The sequence below is a fragment of the Pogoniulus pusillus genome, chromosome 8 (assembly GCF_015220805.1).
Source record: "Pogoniulus pusillus isolate bPogPus1 chromosome 8, bPogPus1.pri, whole genome shotgun sequence".
Classification (NCBI taxonomy): domain Eukaryota; kingdom Metazoa; phylum Chordata; class Aves; order Piciformes; family Lybiidae; genus Pogoniulus; species Pogoniulus pusillus.
In genome coordinates this window covers 1,907,616-1,930,003 of record NC_087271.1, presented here as the reverse complement: position 1 = coordinate 1,930,003, position 22,388 = coordinate 1,907,616, and the positions used below count along the sequence as shown (strand labels likewise).

The 22,388-nt window shown below is 44.9% G+C and overlaps 1 protein-coding gene and 1 long non-coding RNA gene across 2 annotated transcripts in view; one reads left to right on the top strand and one right to left on the bottom strand.

The window, feature by feature from the left end:
* LOC135177259 (uncharacterized) overlaps positions 1 to 22,388 on the bottom strand; it is a 97,721-nt gene that overhangs the window by 55,548 nt on the left and 19,785 nt on the right. The window contains exons 2-3 of the long non-coding RNA XR_010303004.1: positions 9,783 to 9,917; positions 1,773 to 1,850 (exon numbers count right to left, since the gene is read on the bottom strand). This is a non-coding gene — a long non-coding RNA (uncharacterized LOC135177259). The remainder of the gene's footprint in view (positions 1 to 1,772; positions 1,851 to 9,782; positions 9,918 to 22,388) is intronic.
* Positions 15,749 to 17,945, top strand: JUN (Jun proto-oncogene, AP-1 transcription factor subunit). Its single transcript, XM_064146954.1, has one exon. The coding sequence runs from the start codon at positions 16,385 to 16,387 to the stop codon at positions 17,327 to 17,329; it is 945 nt and encodes a 314-aa protein (XP_064003024.1). The 5' UTR covers positions 15,749 to 16,384; the 3' UTR covers positions 17,330 to 17,945.

The following is a 22,388-nucleotide window of genomic DNA, read 5'->3' as shown; positions in this document are numbered from 1 at the left end:
TTTAATGTGACATTTCAAGGCATTGGAGGCAACGCGGCGGAATGCCAGTCTCTCATGTCAGGCATCTTTTCAGCTACCTACATAAGAGGGCAAGTTTTCCCAGGCGATGAGCAGCTGGATTTTCCAAAGACTCAACAGAAGGGGGACAGGACACTCGAAGCCTCAAACGCTACTCAGCAGTTTGGTTAAGCAAGCTTTAGGAACACACATCATTAAGACTCCTCCCCAGCTGCCTAAAAGTTAAGGCTGCTTGACACCAAAGCAAAAAAATATTCCAGTTTCATTTGTTTAAGTTACATTTCTTTTTACTAGCTGTTTTATTTTTCTAGGGAGAAAAACCAAGCTAAACCACTTCAAACCAAATCCATCTGTGTGGGATGTACATGTTAGCACTTTTGACAATGACTTGTCCCATGTTATTGCTCTTTTTACTTTCCTGACTCTAGTTTTCAGAAGTCAAAAGAAAAGGCTGTGACTCCCCCCTATCAATATCTGGTTTAATTTGATTTTTAAAGCTTCCTCCAAAGACAGCCACAAAAATGAAGTGTCCTTGAGATATTTTTCTTTGGGGGAGGAAAAAAAAGAGAGAGAGAAAAGTAATTTTCCTTTAGATATGGTTAAAAAAATTTAAAGTGTAACATTCAGATGAGACACTAACCCATCCAGGAATAACACAGCATCCCACTTCTGCATATGAAATGACATACTGAAATTCACAGAATCACCCATATGTTTTGCCATCTTTGTTTCTTGAGGTTAAACTTTGATAATCTTGAGGTGAAACTTTGGTAAACTTGAGGTTAAACTTTGGTAACTGCCTGCCATTTGATGCTGAACAGCATAAGTTTAGCTGAAAGCAGCAACTTTTAATCTAGAGATAGGAAAAGGCTGTGACAGTTTTGATCTGTACTACTTCTCAAATGCACAGACAAGTGTCTGCTCTACGTCACAACCCAGTGCCATCATTAGTGCCTTCAGGTAACCATTGCAACAGGAAGACCAAAACTTTAGTTAATCTTGCCACATCCCACTTGCAACATATTGGCAAGAAAACACGGGGGAAGTACTAATTACCTAAGGATAATCACAGGGCACATGTTTCTAAGATTCCCTGACAGGCCCATTAGGAGAAATGAGGTCACAGGCAACACGAAAAGTTACATTAAACAAGTGAAAAATATCTAGATAGGTGACAAGGTTATTCAGTATGAGCTCAGACGTGGCATAGATTCTCTCCAGTTGGTGGTTGGGCTGGGATTACATTTCTAGAGCTCCAAAGGAACACTAGGGTAAGAATACTTTCATAAAAGGAATAAAAGTTTTGACACTAGGTTTCATATTATAAATTTCTCCTTTTGAGTAACCTGCAGCCAAAGCAGTTCAGCTGCCAGAAAGGGAGAGAAGCAGGGAAACTATTCCCTTAAAAGCAATGGCTGTGCTATGCTGCCCAGGTACACGAGGCATGACTCCAGAATTAGGGAACTCTGGCTCATTAGGAGCAATTAAAAAGAAAAAAACAAACCCAACACAAATAAAAACGCTGGGGGGATTTTAAAAACAACTTCCAAAACCAAACCAGGCATATATATCCCACATGCATTTGTTTATGCAGCTGTAATGAGTGATGAAATCCATTTATGAGCTGAAGTCACAAGATTCTAAGCAGGTCTTTGTTTAATCTCAGTAAGTCATGACATTTCCCTGCTACTTATAATAATGTGATTTGGATCAACATTTTCAAACTCATGCACCTGGTTTTTAACAGTGCTTACCAACTGTACTCCTCGTGCTTGGCTGCAGACTCAACTCTCTGCTTCTGAGCTCTTCAGCCCTCCTTTTGATTAAGCATCCTAAAACCAGATATAGAAACCTTCTCTTAGTGTAACGTACGCCTGAAGTTCTTGAATCCAGCACAGATTCTGCAGTTCTTACTCAGACTGAGACTCTGTGCAACCTGCACATGGTGTCAATAAAAATCAATGAGACCATTAGTGGAATGAATACTTTAGAGCACCAGCCCTTCTCTAACCACAAGTCTATCCAGATGGATGCCCTCAGAAGAATTAAGGTTTGCTCTAGACAATGGCTTTTGTTCCAGCATGTTGTTGTGACTTGAAAGGATAAAATGAAGATAAATGCAGCAGTTTGGTGCACATATTAATGCAACATTAGTGCCCTAAGTAGCAAAGGTAGGACAGGGAAAGGGAAGACTCAGCACAAGTGACTGTTAAGTTACATGTTTCATGTATTTATAAACTCTGCCAGGCTTTAGATGTATTGTTGTATAGCTGTAATAGTGCATAGAGCCTGTGGTAAAGCAACATCACATTTTCAGCTTTGATATCAAAGAGGAGTAGGCAAGGCAAAGGCAAGGCAAAGGCAAGGCAAAGGCAAGGCAAAGGCAAGGCAAAGGCAAGGCAAAGGCAAGGCAAAGGCAAGGCAAAGGCAAGGCAAAGGCAAGGCAAAGGCAAGGACATCTAATGTTTTGTGAGGATCAGATCAAAGCTAAAGGAATCCAAGTCCTCTGGTGATATAAACAGAGTGACTTCTTTATATTTCTTTTAGGAGGTAAAAAAGATTAGACTCCTGATCTGAACAAAAAGTCCATTTACCTAATGCATGATGTCCCAGACATAGAAAAAAAATATCCTAGCCTTTAAGGTCTGAAGGAAAGTTTTACTGTCTACATCCACTCTCCACCCTGTTTCTCATGTCAATCACCTGCTCTTGAGTTCCAAACAAGCCAGGACAACAGGTGGATTTTACAGCACGCCACCAAATCAAGATAGCAAAAGGCTATAAAAGAAATTGCACAGATCTTTCACCTAGAGCATTTTGTTCTGATCAAGACAATTCCTTCAGCAGCTTTCACCCAAACTCAGGAAGGCTCTATGAAGGCCAAAGGCATTTTGCACAACCTGCAAAGTCAATGTATCAGCTAACTGGCACACAGAGAGTCTGCTCATATGCCCTGCATGTTTGCATTTTTTATGCTTATTGTTGTTGATGTGGGAAAATAATGCTGACTTTTGCCAGGGAGTTTTCCCACATGAAATCAAAAAAGGCCTGAAATTACAACAGAATCATAGAATGGTTTGGGCTGGAAGGGACCTTAAAGATCATTGACATGAGGTAGCCAGGGGAGCAGTGGAACTCCTGAGATGCTGTCTGTCATTTGCAGATACAGGCATCTACTGGATGTCTTTTTATCTTACACACAAAAAGGACATGGACCGGAGATGAGTGACAACATTCTCCACAGGACAGTGTAAACACTCTGTTGCTTTGATTTTCTTAGGGTGGCTGCATGGCTTAAGTAAAGAAGTCACACAATGTGTACAAGCCAGATCAACAAGAACCTGTAGCATACTTAATGGCACACCAATTTATATGTATTAAATATATTAATGGGAAAATAAACTCAGATGCACTCCTCCTCTAAATTCTAAGTCTATAGGGATTAGATTCACTCATTTCCAAAGTCCTCTTCAGTTATTTGCCTTTAGCTTTTTGAGATCTACTACACCAACATGCTCTAACTGCTGAAGTCAGAGTAACTGATGGACAAAGATCAGAAGAAAAAAATCATTTAATATGCAAGTTTCCATGAATTAAACCCATCTGAAAAGCTGTGAAAAGGTACATTAAAAAGGAAACACTGTGAGAGCACTAAATAAACAGTTCCCTTCCTGGATCTGCTATTGGTTGGTTGGTTAACTACAATGTTTCTTCCCCTTTCCACATGAAAGAAGAGCCCTTAACCCACACTTTGCATATTTCATTAGTTCAAACCTTTCCTAAGATGGTTCCCAGGGCAGACCAAGTGTACCAATTTTTTTTAAATGAACCTAGCACTGTTCTAAAGAAGATTATTAGAATCTGGTGGAGTGTGAGCAACAAGACTATCAATATCTTATTCCTAGACCCAGAATGGAATTCTAAACCATTTTTAGCCCCTAAGATTCACAATGTATTGAACCTGAACTGGCACACAAGCTTCAGGAATCAATATTACCCATTTCAAGCCACTGACTGCTTTCATCAGAGAGAAGAATGGAACATCTGGAGAAACAAAAACATCTTTAGGACTGTTTTAAAAAAATCAAACTTGACAGGTTCTTGAAAGGTCAGAAAGCTAAGACTTATCCTGCAAGAAACAGATTAGAAGGCAGAGAGGGTGAGCAAGGTGGTCAGGGGTTTTTGGGCAGTACAATCTATCAGATTGATAGCACCACTATGTATATGGTACAATTATATCTTATCTTTCCAGCCCTGCAACCAAAATAAACCACACTGAAGCCTTGGAGTCTGATTCTGTTGTCTTTAGGTACACACCCCTTTGGGTGGCGACCCAGGACACACCACACATCTTTAACCTCGTGTAAGACAAAATCAAAACAAATATAATCAGTATTTTTCCTTTTAGGACTCTCGCTGCGACTCTTTGATGTGTTTTCCCTAATTGTTTTCTCTTTTTAATCATCACACTCAGGGGTTTCTCTGAGCTTATAATGGTCTAGCTTTTATGTAACCTCTTCCAGGCAGGCGCCTTCCCAAGCTCCCAGCACAGCAACTGCTGTAACAGTACACAGCAACACTACACCAAAGAATACCTTGTCCAAATGAAACCAAAAGGGAAATTTAGATGAGTACATTCTGCTTAGGTTGGAATTTTGGCTCAGACACAAGAGTTAACGCTCCCGGTCTTGCAAAAAGAAGCTCTAAGAGATACTGAAAATGAAAGTATCTCTTTGACTTCAAAGCTGAAAATCTGCCCACTTCTGTAGCACTTTCCTTGGCTCTGGGAAATTTTACATGTGTGCACCCCTTCATGAAGGGAAAATCCTTGGTCCTACAAGTTAGCTGTGGGTTTGCCAGTCCCCAGGCTAGACCTGAGACTCCAGCAGTAAGATTTAGTACCTATGGCATGAAACTAGTTAAACTTCTACTGCCTACCACGCTGCTTGTCAGTTTTCCTTCATCTTAGGAGCAATTATTGCCATTTGCACGTTATCTTGAATCTCTGCCTATATCCCCATTTATGCAGAGAGTCCTTAAACAGATTAGCACATTCTTTTCGGTGTTACCTAAGAGGTGCACTGATGTGTGCTACAGTTCTAACATTTTCCAGATCTACTATTAATAAAATGCCTACACTTAAAATAGGCACCACGTAAAACCCACATAACTGGAACACCTAGAAAATGCCCTCTAAACAGCTGCCCTACCACTGAGCCACCAGGAGATTCGTGAGGTTCTGCAGTTAATTTATCGGCTACTGATTCAGTCCTGTTGTTCTCCATTATGCTCTGTCAAGACACTGGACACAGAGGAAGCAGGAGCTAAGACAAGAACTGGAAACATTTCCTTCACATGGGAAGGTGCCCTGCTAAGGAACTGCTTATTGAACCTGACAGCAAGCGTATAAACAGCATTAGGGGGAGTGCTCACACATGCACTCCCAATAGAGGGGAGGACAGGGCAGTGAAAGTCAGAGCTATTGCAAGGCAAGTACGAATTAAAGACGCTGGTTTTAATCTCTAGGATACCACAACACTTTAGAGAGCTCCCAGTGGTTGGAGAGGAGGGAAAGAGATAAGGGGGGGTTGGATCCAACGACCTCTGGAGGTCCCTTTCAACCCCTAACATTCTGCAACTCTGTGAAAGGGGTAAGAGAGGCAGTAAGCTCTATTAAGCCTCTTTTTTAAAGGTTCTGTTGCCTTTTGTGGAAAAATCGTTCTAAACCAAACAAAACTCAGCAGAGGATTCTGAATCTAACAGGGAAAAAAAAAACACTTGCTGAAAGGTGGCTTGCTCTTTGTAGGACTTCCCATGAGGCCTGAAAAAAACCACCCTGGGCACTGACTTCAGCAGACAGCTTTGCATATGAAATGCTGCTTGTTTCAAAACCGCCTGCATATTTTTACCAGGGGGGTTATTCCTGCTCACCATCCCCTGATTACTGACCTGTGAGAAGAAAAATGTATTAAAAAAAAAAAATAAAAGGAGTCAGAACTACCTCAAAGACATAAGCATAACTATCAAAGTTCATGGGATTTTCAGCATTCCCTCTCCTCGCCGTGAAGCTTTAACCCTCGAGTGAGCGTTGCCATATATTTCCTCTCTCTGGCTGCCTGGTGGGCCACCTGGAAAGCATCAGTGCTCTAAGAAGAGAGCTGCTATTGTTTATTTGGAATATCCTTCGAACAAACCCTTGCTGTCCATTACCATTTCCCAGAAAGGTATACTGCTCTATCACCACCCATATCAAAGTCAAGTGCAGAGACATGTTTAGGGTACGTGCAGCAGCTCAGATAGGCTGGGCTGTTGCAATGCTGTTGCAATCCTGAGCAGAAAACAGAATGTTAACGCTGGCATGCTGCTCCCACGCCCTCCCCTTTTCAGGCTTTACATTAACTCAGTGACACCCTGCTAGGCACAAGGTTTATTTACACAACACAAAGTCTTGAGACCAGCCTTTGTTCCACTGCAATGTTGACAAGGCTCATGGAGCACTCCCGACTATGGCAAAGGTGTATTAAGCAGCAACTGAGGACCACGGGTGAATGAAATGTTTTGAAACTCGTTTGATAGACTTTCCAGCTGCAGCACAATTCTCTTTTGGCCAGAACTAGGGGAAGCTCCTGGCTTGCACAGAGACCAGAGAATGGCACTAACACGGTGCTTCCACAAGGATTTCAACCTGGGATATGCTGGTGACATCATGAAAAGCAGCAAAGGCCTCTCTCCTCCCCAGCCATTCAGGTTTTTTTCTGGGATAGATCTGAACGGGATGTATTTCCCAACACATTTCACCTCATGGCTGTGTCAGCAGCGCAAGGGAGGGGACAGCGTGGGAGCAGGAAGAGGGCAGGACTGCTTCTTTTGTCAGCACTGCTGGCCGAAAGCACTTGGGGAACCAACGACATTGTAAATTGGGCTGATTTACAGCTGCTAAAAAGTGCTCCTGAGATTTCCTTTAAATGACTGCTGTATATGCATGGCATTTAAAAACCGAACATCTGTGTGGAAAATAGGCAGATTTAGTGGATGGAAGTGTCTCCAAGGGGGCTGGTAAGCTTCACCTCCCAGGAGTAGCAATATCCACCCCTGAGAGGAGGGAGTCGTTGTTGCACTCACCTTCTTCCCCAGGGGGTGCATAACACAGAAGGGTTTCTGCGTTTCACGTGGTCTTCTTGTTGAGGCTTTGGACTAAGTGTCAAAGCTTTTGCTTTAAAGAAACTGTCTGTGTGAGGTCACTGTGTCACTTACTTCTGGGAAGCTGACATGTAATACTTCCTCCTACACAACAGTTCTGACATTAACAACTTCAGATCATTGTCAAGAGCCTCTCACAGCAGAGACTTTAAACGTAAAGAAAATAAAAACAAACAGGCAGACCAACAACAAAACTCCTCCCAAAAAGCAGGCCCAGAGTACATGGAAGATATTTGGTCAAAATGTCAGAGAGTGACTCGAGAGTGAAAATGGCATAAGCCTAAGTGCCAGACTCCAGTCCTTGGCCAGATTCAAAAGGCATTATGAGGTTGATGTACCAATAAAAATTGAAATGGTTGACATTCTAAAAGCAAATGGGGCCAGCAACAGGTATTTTATATCACTAAGTTAATCCTAGATCTTCTTCCAGATGACATTCCATTCCTTTTCTGTACCTTTTTCCTTAATGCACTTTTACAAATAAAAAATAGTGCAGACAACTTGTACAAGCTTTTATTCCCCACAGATCTGCACATCTTCGTTGGCATTATGCCTGTTTCACAGGCAGCAAAACCAAGCCACACAGATGCACAAAGTGATTAAGGGTCATCCAGCAGGAAGGCAAACCCAGGAAAGACTACAGGTGTATCCCAGTTGAGTTTACTCTGTTCTGATTTTTCTCTACTGGTACACAGTAAATGAGATTACTCCTCAGGAAACTCACAAAGTTACATTAAAGAGGTGAACAAATTTTGGCTTCACTTTGTAAATTCTCTTGGCTGTCCCGAGGAGATGTAGATTCCACACCACTACTGCTACAGAGTTAGGTAAATCCTCAGCAGACCAATAACATAACTGTGAAATATACCACAGTTCTTATTAATATTTACGTCCTAATCCAGGCCCGAAATTGGCTATCATTGAATTGACCTCAGATCTCTGACATAAATGCCTATTTGAAGCACCTGGCAATAGGCTGTCAGCATCCACACCCAGAAGTGCTTTGTCTGGGCTTGCAGTTTTGCCAGCCACACACCTTTTCCTACTCTGACTGTAAGGAATGCAAGAACTGGAAAACATCAGCACAAAACATGCTTATATAGAAGGCAGCTACATTGTCCCATTAGCTCTTACAACACACCTCCTTGCCCTCTCTCACACCACTTACCTGAGTTCACAGCCCCATTCTTAGCTGCACAGAAGCCTCTGCACGTGTGTGCACACCGCTGCTGGTACCCAGAGCTCTAAATACCATACAGCCAATTCTGGAATGGCTTTCTAGTTGTGCCCAACTATGTACAATTTTTACCAACTCAAAGAGGAAAGAACAGCAATTTTGAAGGTTTTGAGTATTCTGGTTAGTCTCCAACAGAAGTCCTATGGGGCAGCTGTGGATAACTCAGGGACATTTCCATCACATGAGGGGACAGGACTGCCCAGATCAGTGAGGAGCTGCTAGGCAGTCACTCTGTGGTGTGTCAGCTGTGTTCCGAGATCAGGTTGTTCATTATTAATCAGATAGGACTGAGGAAGAGCAGCAGTTTACTAGCATCTTCTCCAAAACTTTAGCTCTGCTTCTGCTTTCAGGTATTGTCCTACCCCTTTTCCTCCCTTCAATGCCTTCCTTGGCTATTTGGCAACCCTAGCTGCACCCACAGCATGACTCCAGCACAAGGGACTGTCATCCAGAGTGAATGTTCCCAGTAGAATTACATGAGCAGGCACTTCGTAAACTTCCCCACAGGCTCCACCACTGTAATCCCTGGGAAGGAGTAACCTGCAGGACCTACTTTCACTGTTGAATGCTTTCTCTGTTTATTGCTACTCCAGTCAGAGACATGACTTGGATCCAGACAGGTGTCCTTACATCTGTCAGCCACTAGCCCCTGGTGACTTTCAGTAAGTGAACTTCTCTGCCCATGTCCAAGCCTGAACCCGCAGCACAGAGAAGGAAAGCTGGATTTCTCACTGGAAATCCCTGGGCTCCGTGGTGCTCTACACAAGGCATTTTTGGTCCTGCTTCCTTTCCTTCTCCTGTTGCACACACTGCTTTATCCCAGGTTGCCAGGAGCCTACTGTTCCAACAGCTGCTAAGATAGAGTGAGGTGTCAGCTTTGACAAGATGCCAGATTGTTTATTAATTACAAATCCAGGCATTTTGTATCCATTCTGAGCCCCTAATCAAAACTGAGTCCTCTGAATGGTTAAATCCACTTGTCCTGAGGCTTTCAGTCACAATTGGCAACCATCAATCAATGCATTCTGTTGCCACTACTTAGTTTAAAATGTCCTTACTGAAACATCAAAACGCCAGAAAGCTAACTTCAGTTCTCCACGGTGAGAGCACATCTCAGTAACATATGAACTGCAGGCTTCCAGCAGGATCTGTGCCCCCAAACACAATAAATGTCTTTCTAGAGGTGCTCATCTGCCTCCTCCCCACTCGCCATTACTTTGTTTCCATTTGTAAGGTAAATTCTTCCACACTGCCAGCTCACAACACTGAGTGCAGCCGTCTGCTTCCCATATGCCACATGTCCTCCAGTGCCTCCTCTACTCCTTACCTTCACTCTCTGGGCTCCCACTGTGGATCAACTGTTATTCTGCCAGCCTTTTTGTGTGGAGAGGATTTTTCCAACTGTAAGCTCCACAGGATGGGAACTTTGCCCAGTTCTCCGTTTCTCTGAGCATCGGCCACACTAGGGTATAGAAATAACGAACAGGCACATTAGTGGTGTGACATTTACATCTGTAACATCCTAAAAAGCAAGAGGGGCAAGGTAAGGGCCCCTGGGTTCCTTTCAGACTCGTCTCTAGACAAAGCAGGTAACATCTATTTCACCAGGTCTTTTATCACAAAATTATAGAATACATAGTTTTTTTCATTAAAAAATAGAGAGAGGTTATTATTTACTTGAAAATACATTTCTGAGTGCTTGCAATGACTGGAATCCTCTATCAAGCTAGCTGGGAATGTGCAAAATAATAGTAAGAAACTCAGTGAAAATAATAATAAGAAACCCAGCTACTGGCTGAAGAGAAGATGACCCTTTGCACTTCAGAGACAATCGTATCAAGTCTTTCATTCATATGCTGCTACACATAAACACACAGGGTTTGAATTGCTCAGGCAACATTCTTAAGAAAATGGAAAACGTTTTTAGTGGTTCCTCCCTTACTTCTGCAGTCTTTCTTGGTGTTTACAATGTTGCTGTCCTGCCCCAGAGGTAACCCAACAGGTCTTGCAAAGTCTTCTAAGTTTGCCCCACCTCCATCATTCACAATCTTGTCTCTCTAACCTACTCATTTTCCTCCATTCCACAAACCATTAGTTTCAAAGAAATTCAGAGATTAATTAAAATGATTGGTGGGATGAGTAGGTGAGGGGGACAGGCTAAAGGGCTTGACAAGAAGAAAGATGAAAAGGACTAAATGCGTACGGCTTGGTTATGCGATGACTAATTGAGGGTGGAGGAGATGGACACGATATTCATTTACAAGTGCCTGTAGTTCTGAGGAGCATTTTTCATGTGCAAACTGAAGACAAGCTCAAGACAAGCTTTCTTTTGGTCTTGTGGAACAGATCTGCTTCCAGGGTCCTTCACTTCAAGCTGTGAGTCCCACTCTCCCCCTAGCCTCTGCACTCTCACTCCTCTCCTGTGTCTTCAAGCTATTTTTTTTTTTTTGGTTACAGCTCAGCTTTCAGACAGATTTTATTCTTGGATCTCCACCTGGTCACATGTGTACTACTGGGAGCAAAGAGCAAGAGAAGTCATGGAAGCTGGGGCTGGATGAGGTGGCATCTCTTTGCCACACCTTTGCTGTACTGCAGACTTGGGTGGACTTCAACCAGCTATGAAAACACACCACGAGGGACTGGGAAGGAACTGGGAGCAGGAGCATCTGTGAATTATTTTACTTCCACTTAGTCTAAGGGAACTCTGTGCCCTCTCACTCTCAGCTTTTTTTCACTATGCTCAGATGTGGTAAATAAAAGAAAAAGACTTGCTCCCTCTGACTTCTCAGACTCGTGTCTCCCTTGGTTGAAGAACCCTGCTTTATAAGTAATTCCTTAAGCAAGTGAAAAGCAAGATGCAGTAATTCCCACTTTTCACACAGAAATGAATCAAGATACCACATCTGAAAGCATGGAGTGAAAACAAAAAATATCTACAAACCAAAAATAACTGCCTAGGTAACAAAAACATTGTGGAAATATATCTGATGAGGGGGAAGTAAGATCACAGAATCAGACAATGGTAGTGGTTGGAAGAGACCTCCAGAGATCATTGAATCCAACCCCCTCTGCCACAGCAGGACCACTCAGGGCAGGTCACAGAGGAACACATCCAGAGGGCTCTTGAAAGTCTCTCAAAACTCTAGAGATGGTACAATACTGCTAAGTTTAAAGAAAAACTGTATGGAAAGCAGCATTTTCTTTCTGTCAATACTGTTTCAAATAGAAAAGACCAGAAGCTGCCTTTTAGCCTTTTTTTCCTTTCTTTTTTTGGGGTTGTTCAGGGTTTTTTTTTCTGATTGTTTGTTTGTTGGGTTTTTGTTGTGTTGGTTGTTTTTTTTTTTTTGTTTGGGTTGGTTTTGTTTTGTTGTTTTGGGGGTTTTTTTTGTTTGATTTGGTTTGGGACTTTTGGCAGATGCTCTAGAAATAAGCCAAAAGCATTTGTGATACAGAAGTGAAACAAAGTGATGAACCCATTTATTCCTGGACACCAAATATAATTTATACGGATGGGGCACGTATAAGAAATCCTAACTTGTGCCTGAAAAGCCATTTAATTATTCAGATTATCTGACTGCTTCAGTCAGTCTTGTATTGATTGAGTGGAGAACTTGATAAATCAAAATCTGCATTACTGCTGCTCTCAGAGGGTGGAGGAGATGGACACGATATTCATTTACAAGTGCCTCTCAGAGCAGCAGAGCTAGGGAGTTTGTTCCCAATCCCTACCCACAAGTTAGTTTATGGCGACATGCAAATGGCTATGGTGTATAAACAGGTCAGCAAGTGTTCCTTCATCTGCTAAAGGAATCATACTTAAAGGCATCAGGAAAGGAGGCAAAAATCCCTAAAGTAGTAGCTGCTTAATAAATCAGGGTATAACCACCAACCTTCCCAGCTCCTTGGCTAATGACTGTGAAGGATCACTGCCTCTCTATTCCCAGGCCTCACTTCTGATCTGTAGCATATCAAATCTTTGGTGGTGAGCTTAGGGCTCAGACCCTCCATAAGGGCAGACTCACCAGTTGGGCCTGAATTAGGCAGAAAATCCCTTCACAGTACCTAAGAGCGTTTGCCTTTGATTTCAGAGCTCTCCTGCTACACACAGTCCTTACGACCAGCTTGACTGTCTATTGCCAGCCTGGACCAAATAACCTGTAAGTGAGTAGCAATTAATGTAATGAGTGGACTGAAGGGTGTCCCCCATAGCTACAGGCCTCAGCAGCAACACGTCTCCAGCAAACTGGAATGTCTAGTCCTGAAACTCCACCTCTGTAAAAGGAAGGAAGTAGAAAACTAAAATGGGTGGAGGATGAAAAAAAAAGAAAGAAAGAAATTAAACTGCATTAAATTAATCCCTCCAGCTCGATCTAGTACTCACTGAAGCTAATGGAAAACTTGTACTGGTAGCAGTGGGGCTGAACTGGATGGACTATAAAGACAGTTTTCGAGGTTAAACAAATATGTATTAAAGAGAATGGTTAAAGCTGCACTGACTGTGTTCCTTGTAGTCAGAACTTGACTATCTAGGACAAAAGAAACACACAGAACACCCCCTGCCCCCCCAAAAGATAAAACAAACCAAGGAAACTCTAACAAACATGTCAACAATTAATCAGAACAAACTTAATGAGTGTTATTTGTCTGGACAGAAGACTGACTAAAGCAGATTACTTCCATGGCTTCCTATGTAACAGAAAGCAGGGAAAAATCCACATCTTTTTTAGCTTAAAAGTGTTTCTTATTTCACAATAAAAATCTCTACACAGCAAACTTGCTGAAATTCATGTCCTGCATATCTCTGTAATATCTTCCTTGAACAGACAAGCCCTTTACTGCAGGCTGACACAACAGAAACACATCATTTATGGACCATCTCAGGGGAGCAAGGATGGTCACCATCAGGTCAGACCAAACACCCTACCTCTGATGCGAGTGGAGAGCAGGTACCTGGTGAGGCACAAAAACCAGGGCATTCACACAGCGGTTATGTCTTGGGATGCTCTCCTAGGCACAAGACATTTGCAGTTGCACTGCATTCAAGAGTCTTTATGTGATATTTCTGCTGTGAATTCATCTAATAACTTTAGAATCCCTCAGTCCACACAACACTTGCCAAGGAGCTCCACAGCTTAACTACGATTCTTGGAAGACATTTCTCTGGTTTATTCTCAACCTGACAGTTCCCTTTGATGCCCCTTGGCTCCTGTGCCAGGAGAGTCAGTCACTGTCCTCCAGTTATCTTGTATGCAAAAAGGGAGTTAAACAACTTCCAGCATTCACTGCTTTAATGAATTTCAGAGATTTTCCTATGCATATGCAAAACCTTGCTGTTGGCTGAACTATTTGCAGCTGAAGGTAGAGCAGCAGTGGAGTAGTGTGAGTTACCTGTCTGTGTTGCAGATGTTGCCTACCTTAAGGTGCAGACCAGCAGCACACTGTGAGCCCTCACTACTCAGCCAAAACTTTGTATTTCGACTCAACAGACTGCTCACACAAACCTACAAAGCCCAAGTACTATGTGTTTAAATCCAGTCAGCATGCAAAGTAACACCAGCGCCCACCATGTGGTCAAACCAAGTCAGGTGGGAAGAGCACGGGAAAACGGAGAAGGAAAATAAATCATCTTCACAGAGGGGAGTTCGGTCTACACTTTTCTTTCACAGCTGCTTGTGTTTCTGTTTGCTTCGATATTGTTTCCTACACTGTAACTGGTAATTATGTCATTATGTCTAGGAAAAAATAGCACTAGAGAATTTGAAAGTGCATTTTCAAACCTGGACATAAGTCTGTCAGCTTCACCAATTTGTAAGAAGCGATCTAACCTGACAGACCGAGTTCTTCGCTGTCATAAAAAGCAAGACCACCCTTCGCCGGCAGGTAACAGCTCTATGTCGCAAGCCTAAGGAGCACTTGTCGCACTGTAGACAACACAAGAGTACAGCCCTTCAGTCCCTGTCCTATCCCGTATTGTCAACCGCCTGTCCTGAAATAGCTGCCGCACTTTATTCGAGGTAGCTGCCTGTCAGCATTCACAATTTCTCACCTCCCGGAGCAAAGGGTGTGTGCGGGGAAGGTGAGGAGGGGGAAGGTAAGAGAAATAATTGCAAGCAGCAGGCATATCCTTTATTAGAGATAGGCACCGCGCCGATGCGCTCAGCACTTCAGAGCAGGCAAAGATCACACATCTGTTGCTCCGAGGTGTACACGCCACCAGCAGAGACTTTACTCCTCGGCTAGGATCCCTCCACTCCAGCGCTGCTTTATTTTCCTTCCCGGCGAACCTGTACTTCCACAGTAATACTAGGGCACTCTTTCTAAAATTAGGCAGTCGCTGTCCCCTCCCCTTGGAGGACGAGTTTAGAGAAGCCCATCTGGAGCCAGGCTTTTTCCTCTCAGGTTTTATTTCCCCGCGCTGTTATCCCGGCACGCCTTGGAAGCCGGGAAGCGACAGACTCAATCACCGCCACAGCAAAGCCGTGCCCTTGCGTACACCCCCACAGCGAACGGGCGGTATCGCTCGAAACCCACATCACCCGCGGGGCTGCACTTGGGGCCCCACGGGGCCCTCAGCCCCGCCGCAGGGCGGCTGAGCGCCCTCTGCACGGCCGGCAGCGTTGGCGGCGCTCGGAGAACAGGGACAAGCTTCCCGCCCGACGGGGCTCTCCCGACACAGCCGCCGTCCCCAGCTGGAAGGGCGGGGGAGGCCGGCGGGGAGGGGCGGGGATGCTCTGGGGGCTCTCGGCGGGGCGGGCGCGTCCCGGCCGGGGAGCGCCGCGGGCGCGTGGGCGGGGGCCGCCCCGCGGCGGTTGGTGCCCGCCCTGGCCCCGCGCGCGGCCCGGGCCCCGCCCCCGTCGCTGCCTGGAAGGCGCGGGGCGGGCGGCGCGGAGGGGAAATCACGTGAGGCCTCCCCTGCAGCGCCACCTGAAGGGCCGTACCACTGCGCGGGGGGGGGAGGGGGACACATACGACAGGCCGAAACGGGCCCGCGGAAACGGCGCGGCCCGCGTCCAGCCCGCCGCCGGGGCGGCCGCCACACAACCAACCTGCCGCGGAAACTAAGCAGGGGGAAGCGACGGCGTGCGGGCGCCGGCGGCAGCGGCGCCCCCGGCCTCCGGCGGGCGGTTGGTAGGTGGCCGTTGAGAAGGCGCCGGCGGCGGCCAACCCCGGTGTCGCTCCGGCCGCGGCAAGCAGCTATTCAAAAACAAGACGTCAGCCCACAATGCCCCGGGCCGCCAGCATTACCTCATCCCACAAGGCCCCGCGCCGGCGCTGAGAAGCTTCTAGGGGCGGGGTGACCATGGCGACCGGCTGATATGCACCGGGCCGGGCCAGCGGCCCGCCTCCCCCGGGAGAGGCGGCGGCAGCCAATGGGGAGCCCGCGGGGTGACATCATGGGCTATTTTTAGCGGGCTCCCGGTCGCTGATAAGTGAAGGGCTCCACGCCGGGAGCGGGCTCAGAGCGCGGGGCAGGCGGCAGCGCGATCTCCGGCCGCCGGGTGGAGACGAGCGGAGCGGGTAGAGCGCGGCCGGCACAGCAGCGCGGAGCTGGGGAGGGCGCGCAGGAAGGCGGGGAAAAGTACTCGCGGCAACTTGTGGCGGCGGCGGCAGAGCAGCGTCCCGGCCCCGCAGCGGTACTAGAAGGCGGAGAGACAAGCGGCGAGGTCCCCCGCTGAAACCCCGCGCAGCTCTGCCAGGCTAGGCGGACTCTCAGCGCGGCGGCGGCGGCGGCGGCGGCAGGGACCGCGGGCCCGGCCCGCGCCGGGAGGACCCTCCGCGCCCCGGCGAGAAGTAAGGCTCGGCGTTCCTTCCCCCGTCCCTGCGCGGCCGGGAGGGTTGGGGTAGCCGTGCGGAGCGGGGCGCAAGCGGCGGCCGGGCAGCCTTTCCGCGCTGCCGCAGCTCCCGGCGCCACTCCGCGGACTCTGTTCTATGAGTGCAAAGATGGAGCCTACTTTCTACGAGGATGCCCTGAACGCCAGCTTCGTGCCGCCGGAAAGCGGCGGGTATGGATATAATAACGCCAAAGTGCTAAAGCAGAACATGACGCTGAACCTGTCCGACCCATCCAGCAACCTGAAGCCGCACCTGAGGAACAAGAACGCCGACATCCTCACCTCCCCCGACGTGGGACTCCTGAAACTGGCTTCACCTGAACTGGAGCGGCTCATCATCCAGTCCAGCAACGGGTTAATCACCACCACGCCGACCCCGACGCAGTTTCTCTGCCCCAAAAATGTCACCGACGAGCAAGAGGGGTTCGCGGAAGGCTTTGTGAGAGCCTTGGCGGAACTGCACAATCAGAACACCATGCCCAGCGTGACCTCCGCCGCACAACCTGTTAACAGCGGCATGGCACCTGTGTCCTCTATGGCCGGCAACAGCAGTTTCAACGCGAATTTGCACAGCGAGCCCCCGGTGTATGCCAATCTCAGCAACTTCAACCCCAACGCGCTCAACTCTGCACCCAACTACAACGCAAACAACATGGGCTACGCAACCCAGCATCACATAAATCCCCAGATGCCAGTGCAGCATCCCAGGCTTCAGGCTCTGAAAGAAGAGCCTCAGACTGTACCTGAAATGCCAGGGGAAACTCCTCCCCTGTCCCCTATTGACATGGAGTCACAGGAGAGAATCAAAGCCGAAAGAAAACGCATGAGAAACAGAATTGCGGCATCCAAATGCCGGAAAAGGAAGTTGGAAAGGATTGCCAGGTTGGAAGAAAAAGTGAAAACTTTGAAAGCTCAAAACTCAGAGCTGGCATCCACTGCCAACATGCTCAGAGAACAGGTTGCACAGCTTAAGCAGAAGGTCATGAACCATGTCAACAGCGGGTGCCAGCTAATGCTAACACAACAGTTGCAAACGTTTTGAAGAGACTGTCTTAAAAGAACTGTGCTGTTGTGGTATAACTAAAGCAAAACCCCAGAAGTGGCAGATGCATAAAGCTAATGGTAAAAGCTGAAAGGCTGAGTCCTGCCTGTGCTCTGCAAAGCGCATGTGTGGAAAGACTGGCAAGCCTTCAGCTTGAGTTAGTGAAGCAGCCAGCACTGCCCGGGAGAAGTGCTGTTCCTGCTCAGATGAGATGTCAGATCTTCGTTTAACATTGACCAAGACCTGCATGGACCTAACATTCGATGATCATTCAGTATTAAAGGTTAAACTGCAATAGAAATTGTAGATTGCTTTATGTAGTATTACTTAAGAGAAAAAAAAAAGGTGGGAGGGAGGTTTGTGGGAGGCTGATAAACAAACCAGAACTATTCTGCCTGCCTTCAAGTAAATTGTGTATGTACATACCTTTTTTTATTTTATTTTATGAAAGTTGATTAATGTCAATAAACTACTTCATGACTTTGTAAGTTATTTTTATGTTGTTTGCTTGGGCACTGCCCAGTATTGTTTGTAAATAAGAGGTTGGTTTTGTTTTGTTTGTTTGTTTTTTTAGCACTCTGAGTTTACCATTTGTAATAAAGTATAATTTTTTTAATGTCTCTGTTTCTGGAAAAATTCTAGAAGGTTTTATTATATTTAAGAAAAATAAAATAATTAAAATGTATTTCTCCCCTCACACTTTTTTTTTTTGGATAGTACCTTAGTTGGGAAAATGCCCTTTATGCTTAACTTTAAAGGGTAAAGATTATGCTAAACTTGCTCTGTAGCTACAGCATGTGCTGGAGAGCATGTGAGGAGGAGAGGGAGAAGCTAGATCCCAGTGGCTAAATTAGTACAACTTTTTGAGTTGTGAAGTTGTAGCTCCTAATGGGAACCTGCCTCGCTTGCCTGCTGTATTCTGGTGACCCAGTTCCAACACCTAACTTTAAACAGGTAGAGGGGTAGAAAGCCAGTGCGTGAAATTGCTCCATAATTGGAGTAGCTGGCTGCTTGATCTGACATGCTTTTTATTAAATTCATGCCCCCAAGAAGATTAAGGCAAAGGGGTGTATTTTAAAAAACAAAACGTGCTGTAGGCTTCAAAATAGAAACATTCACCTTTTTTTCTATGTTCCTTCCTAATCAGGAGCTGGCCCTTATATGCTTGTATTTATGACAATGCTGGTATCAACAGTGAAATAGTTTTATAACCTTCTTCCCCATCTTGAAATCCTTTCCCCTGTGGGGGTTGCTATGGATTCCAAACTCCTTAGGAGTAAAAAAGCTGGGAAAACAACCTAGTGTGAAATCAAAAGCACAACGTGCTTTAAGGCAGTGACTCGTATGTTGCCTCTTTTCAGTAACTTGCTGAAAAAAACTTCTCTGGCATTACTCATTCATTTTTCATAAAGTAATCTTGGGGCTTAGTCCAGTGGCAATACAAATATATACCTTAGGGTGGGGAAACAACTAGTACACCAGGATTTTCAACACTACCAAATTCATTTAGTTTAACAAGCATCTATCTGAAGGGAGAGCAGATGTCCTCCTCCTTTCTCTTTAAGAGCCAAACAGCTAAGAGGCAAGAGATGCTATCAAAAGACAGACAGAAAATATGAGACATTCATTATTAGTGAATGCTAACTTTTTAGAGCAGGCAGTCTAAAATCTGTCTTTTTTTTTTTCCTTAAAATAGGAATAACCATAATTTTAATTGATGGGACAGTCTTGTCTAAGGTCACTTCATAAGCTGACTAGGTAATTAGATATATGTACACCTTTACTGTTACCAAAATGAGATTCTGCAACTTGCAAATAATGTAGGTTCCTTGTAAGAATCACAGTATCTTTCCTTTAACTTCCCTCCACCCCACTTCCTTATTATATGGATTTGATCACAAGAGCTTGTAGTAATGCTTAAAATATGATAATATGGTAATCTCCTTCCACGTCACAATCCGAGTGTCAAGGTGGGCACTGTTTAGATGGTGTTTGCTGCTGTCAGAGGAATACAACTGTAACAACACCAACCAAACAAAGAGTTACTAGGAGGATACTGGAGTTTGCCAAGAGTACATTTTGCTGATGTCAGCAACCCGGAAGGTAAGTTGATTTTGACCATATGTAGGAATAGACAGCAGAGGGATAATACACAGCACTGCTGGGTGTGGTTTTACAGGGATTTAGCAAGTGCCAACTAGCAAAATAAGCAGGGCAAGGAGATTAATTACCTGCAAAGGTGCATGTTTAACTCTCAGCAGCACTGGGTTATGGAATAGATGTTACAAGTGAGCATTTTGCTTAATCACCTAATTACGTAAAAAATAAATACATTATATAAAATACTATGTTAATTAAATACAGCTGAGTGACAGTCTGCTCCACCCTATCCTCATACGCACACGCAGACACTCAGCACTGCACTTGTGTGTTTTCTCAAGTACCATGTTCTGCAGCACAGGTAGGAAAGTTACTGAGTACTCATTGAAGTGGACACTGTCTGATGGGCTGCTTTCTGTGACATGAGTCACTTGCCTTAGTCCAGCTCAGGAGGCACTTGTGTCCAGACAGAAAACATATTGCCAAGGAAGGTGGATTTTAGTGCCAGCTTTGTAGTTTCACAAGAAGATACGATATTTAGATGAACCCTTTCTTTAGTCCCACATCTTGTTTGAGGGGCAGGCCTAAGACAGGGCAAAGTGAGGGTATACTCCCTCCATCTCCATCTGTTTTGTAAACAGTGTGGTGGGCTATATAAGCCTGTTGCTATCTGGTTTACTTCAGCACAGATTAAAATTCATCACTCTTGGTCTATTACTGGATGACTGCGTGATCAATAAGCACAACTGTAGCGAAAGCTGTGCCTGTACTTGTATGCACTGAAATGCAGAGTTTTAACACTTGCTTAATGCACTATGTGCCTCGTGTCTATAAGGAATAGTCAGCTCTCTTTGAGATCCAGAGAGAAACTCTCTTTTTGTTGCCCCAGCTGTACTCACAAGGGAATATTTTGCAAATAACAGCATTGTGAACATGTATTTTGTTTGGCTATGAGTGTTGTCAACGGATTCAGGAAGTGAAGTCAGAAAAAGGCAGGGTTTCAAACAGGGCAGGCTACACAGAAATGCCTAGGCAAAGAGCCTCTAATCAGAACAACATGTCTGGGACACGGGAATATTAATTAGAATTTGGGTCTGTACTAAACCCAACAAACACTCACACTTTTATTCCATGAACAGAAGAGAGCTATGATCAATTTCAAATCCCGAGTGCTTGTCATTACAGAAGTAACAGTAGCAATTTAACTTACTCTGCAGTGGCAGTTACAAAAAATAACTGTCAGTTCTGTCCCATGAAGAAGCCTAAGAAATCAATTACAATGATTATTTTCAGATGAACTAAATAGGCTTTTTAGTGAAGTACATTTCTGCATACATGTTAATGACCTTATCTCCACAACTCTGTAGGAAGCAAAGAATCTAACTTGCAGGCACTCAGGTTACTGCAGAACAGGCTTACATCCTAAAGGTCTTTTCCAGCCAAAAGGATTTTTCTATGCTGTCTGTGGTATCTAGTATCATACAGCATGTAGAGGCACTGCACGGAGTGTGGAGCCTGATCCCTGGCAAAACTGGGAGTTGTCCAGCTGGAGCAGCAGTGTCCTGCCTGAGCAACCCTGACTGATGCTCCAGGGTTATGAGCTTGGGCAGTGTTACTGAATAGACTGCAGAGGCAGATGGACCAGTTCAGGCTGCAACAAGCTCGGGCACCTGTAGAGCACACCATGGAGTGTGGTGTACCATGACCATGAGAAGTACAAGGCAGAAGTGGGAAAAAAAGAGAACATTTATCTTTAGTATCAAGCCCAGTGCTTTCTCTGTTCTCCATCTCCTCCTCTCTACCCCTATTCACAAGACTTAGGTACAGTTGGCCACATCAAGAAACTAAAACCAGTTCAGGCAAAGTTTGCTGTGCAGAACAAAATCAAGTTGCAAACATCATAAGCAAACACAAAGTACTGTTAACAGGCAGCTGGACAGCAGGGAAAGAATACTGAAATTACCATATGCACAAACCCACTATGAAACAGACTATGCCTTGGTAACATGGAGCTTTCAGGACAGAGAGAAGGAAGCCAGTATTAACCTTCCAACTAAAGCAAATTCTACATGTAGGTGGCTTGCTTTTTGATAGAGCAATTCTTCCAGAGGAGAGCTTGTTCTCTAGGCTTACAGACAGCATCAACAGCAGTGTCTCTGCACCCAAGGGCTGGTGGCAAGCCTAATTCTACACATATACCTTATTGTTGACGCAAACATTTCAATACACCCTTTGAACAGAGAATGGGGCTTCCTGCAAAGAAAACTTGCAGAAAGTCATCATATAATGGACCATGAAATCCTCTGACTACTTAAACACTTTTAGAGTGGCTTGGCACAGCAGGAGCCTCTGTTCCAATTCTGCACATTATTCTTTGCAGTACATTTTTGTTAGGAAACAATGGAACTACAAAAATCAAACTAGATGCACAGCACGGTCCCCTCTGTCCTTAAATATTCTGAAATATTAGAAACACAGTTATGCTGAGGAAGAATGGTTCATTAAATATTGAAAGCATTGCTAATTGTCTTAGTTGTAGAGTAACAACAGACATCAGGAGGAAACAAAACAAAAACCCAACTCAGAAAAATGAGGACAGTGAGTAACCTTTTTTTTTTGAAATCTCATACAGAACCTGACCTGACTAATTCAAATCTCTCTAAAATACCTAGAAACTGACTCTGTAAACAAAAGTGAAAAAAGGACTGTTACTTGTTTCCCTCAGTCTCACAATTACATTGTGTTTCGAGCCTTGTATTCTCCAAGCAGTCTTTAGGCTGCTTAAACAAAAAGACTGGCAACTTGCTAAAAATTCCTCAGAACTGTGAACTTTATTCTTTATTCTCTTTTAAATTAGAGCCAATTCCTATGAAACCTCGCAGCAGAGTAACACCAAAGACGTGGGAAACGGGACGCAATTCCAGCAGATGGAGCTCAAAAGCAAACAGTCCTGGAATGA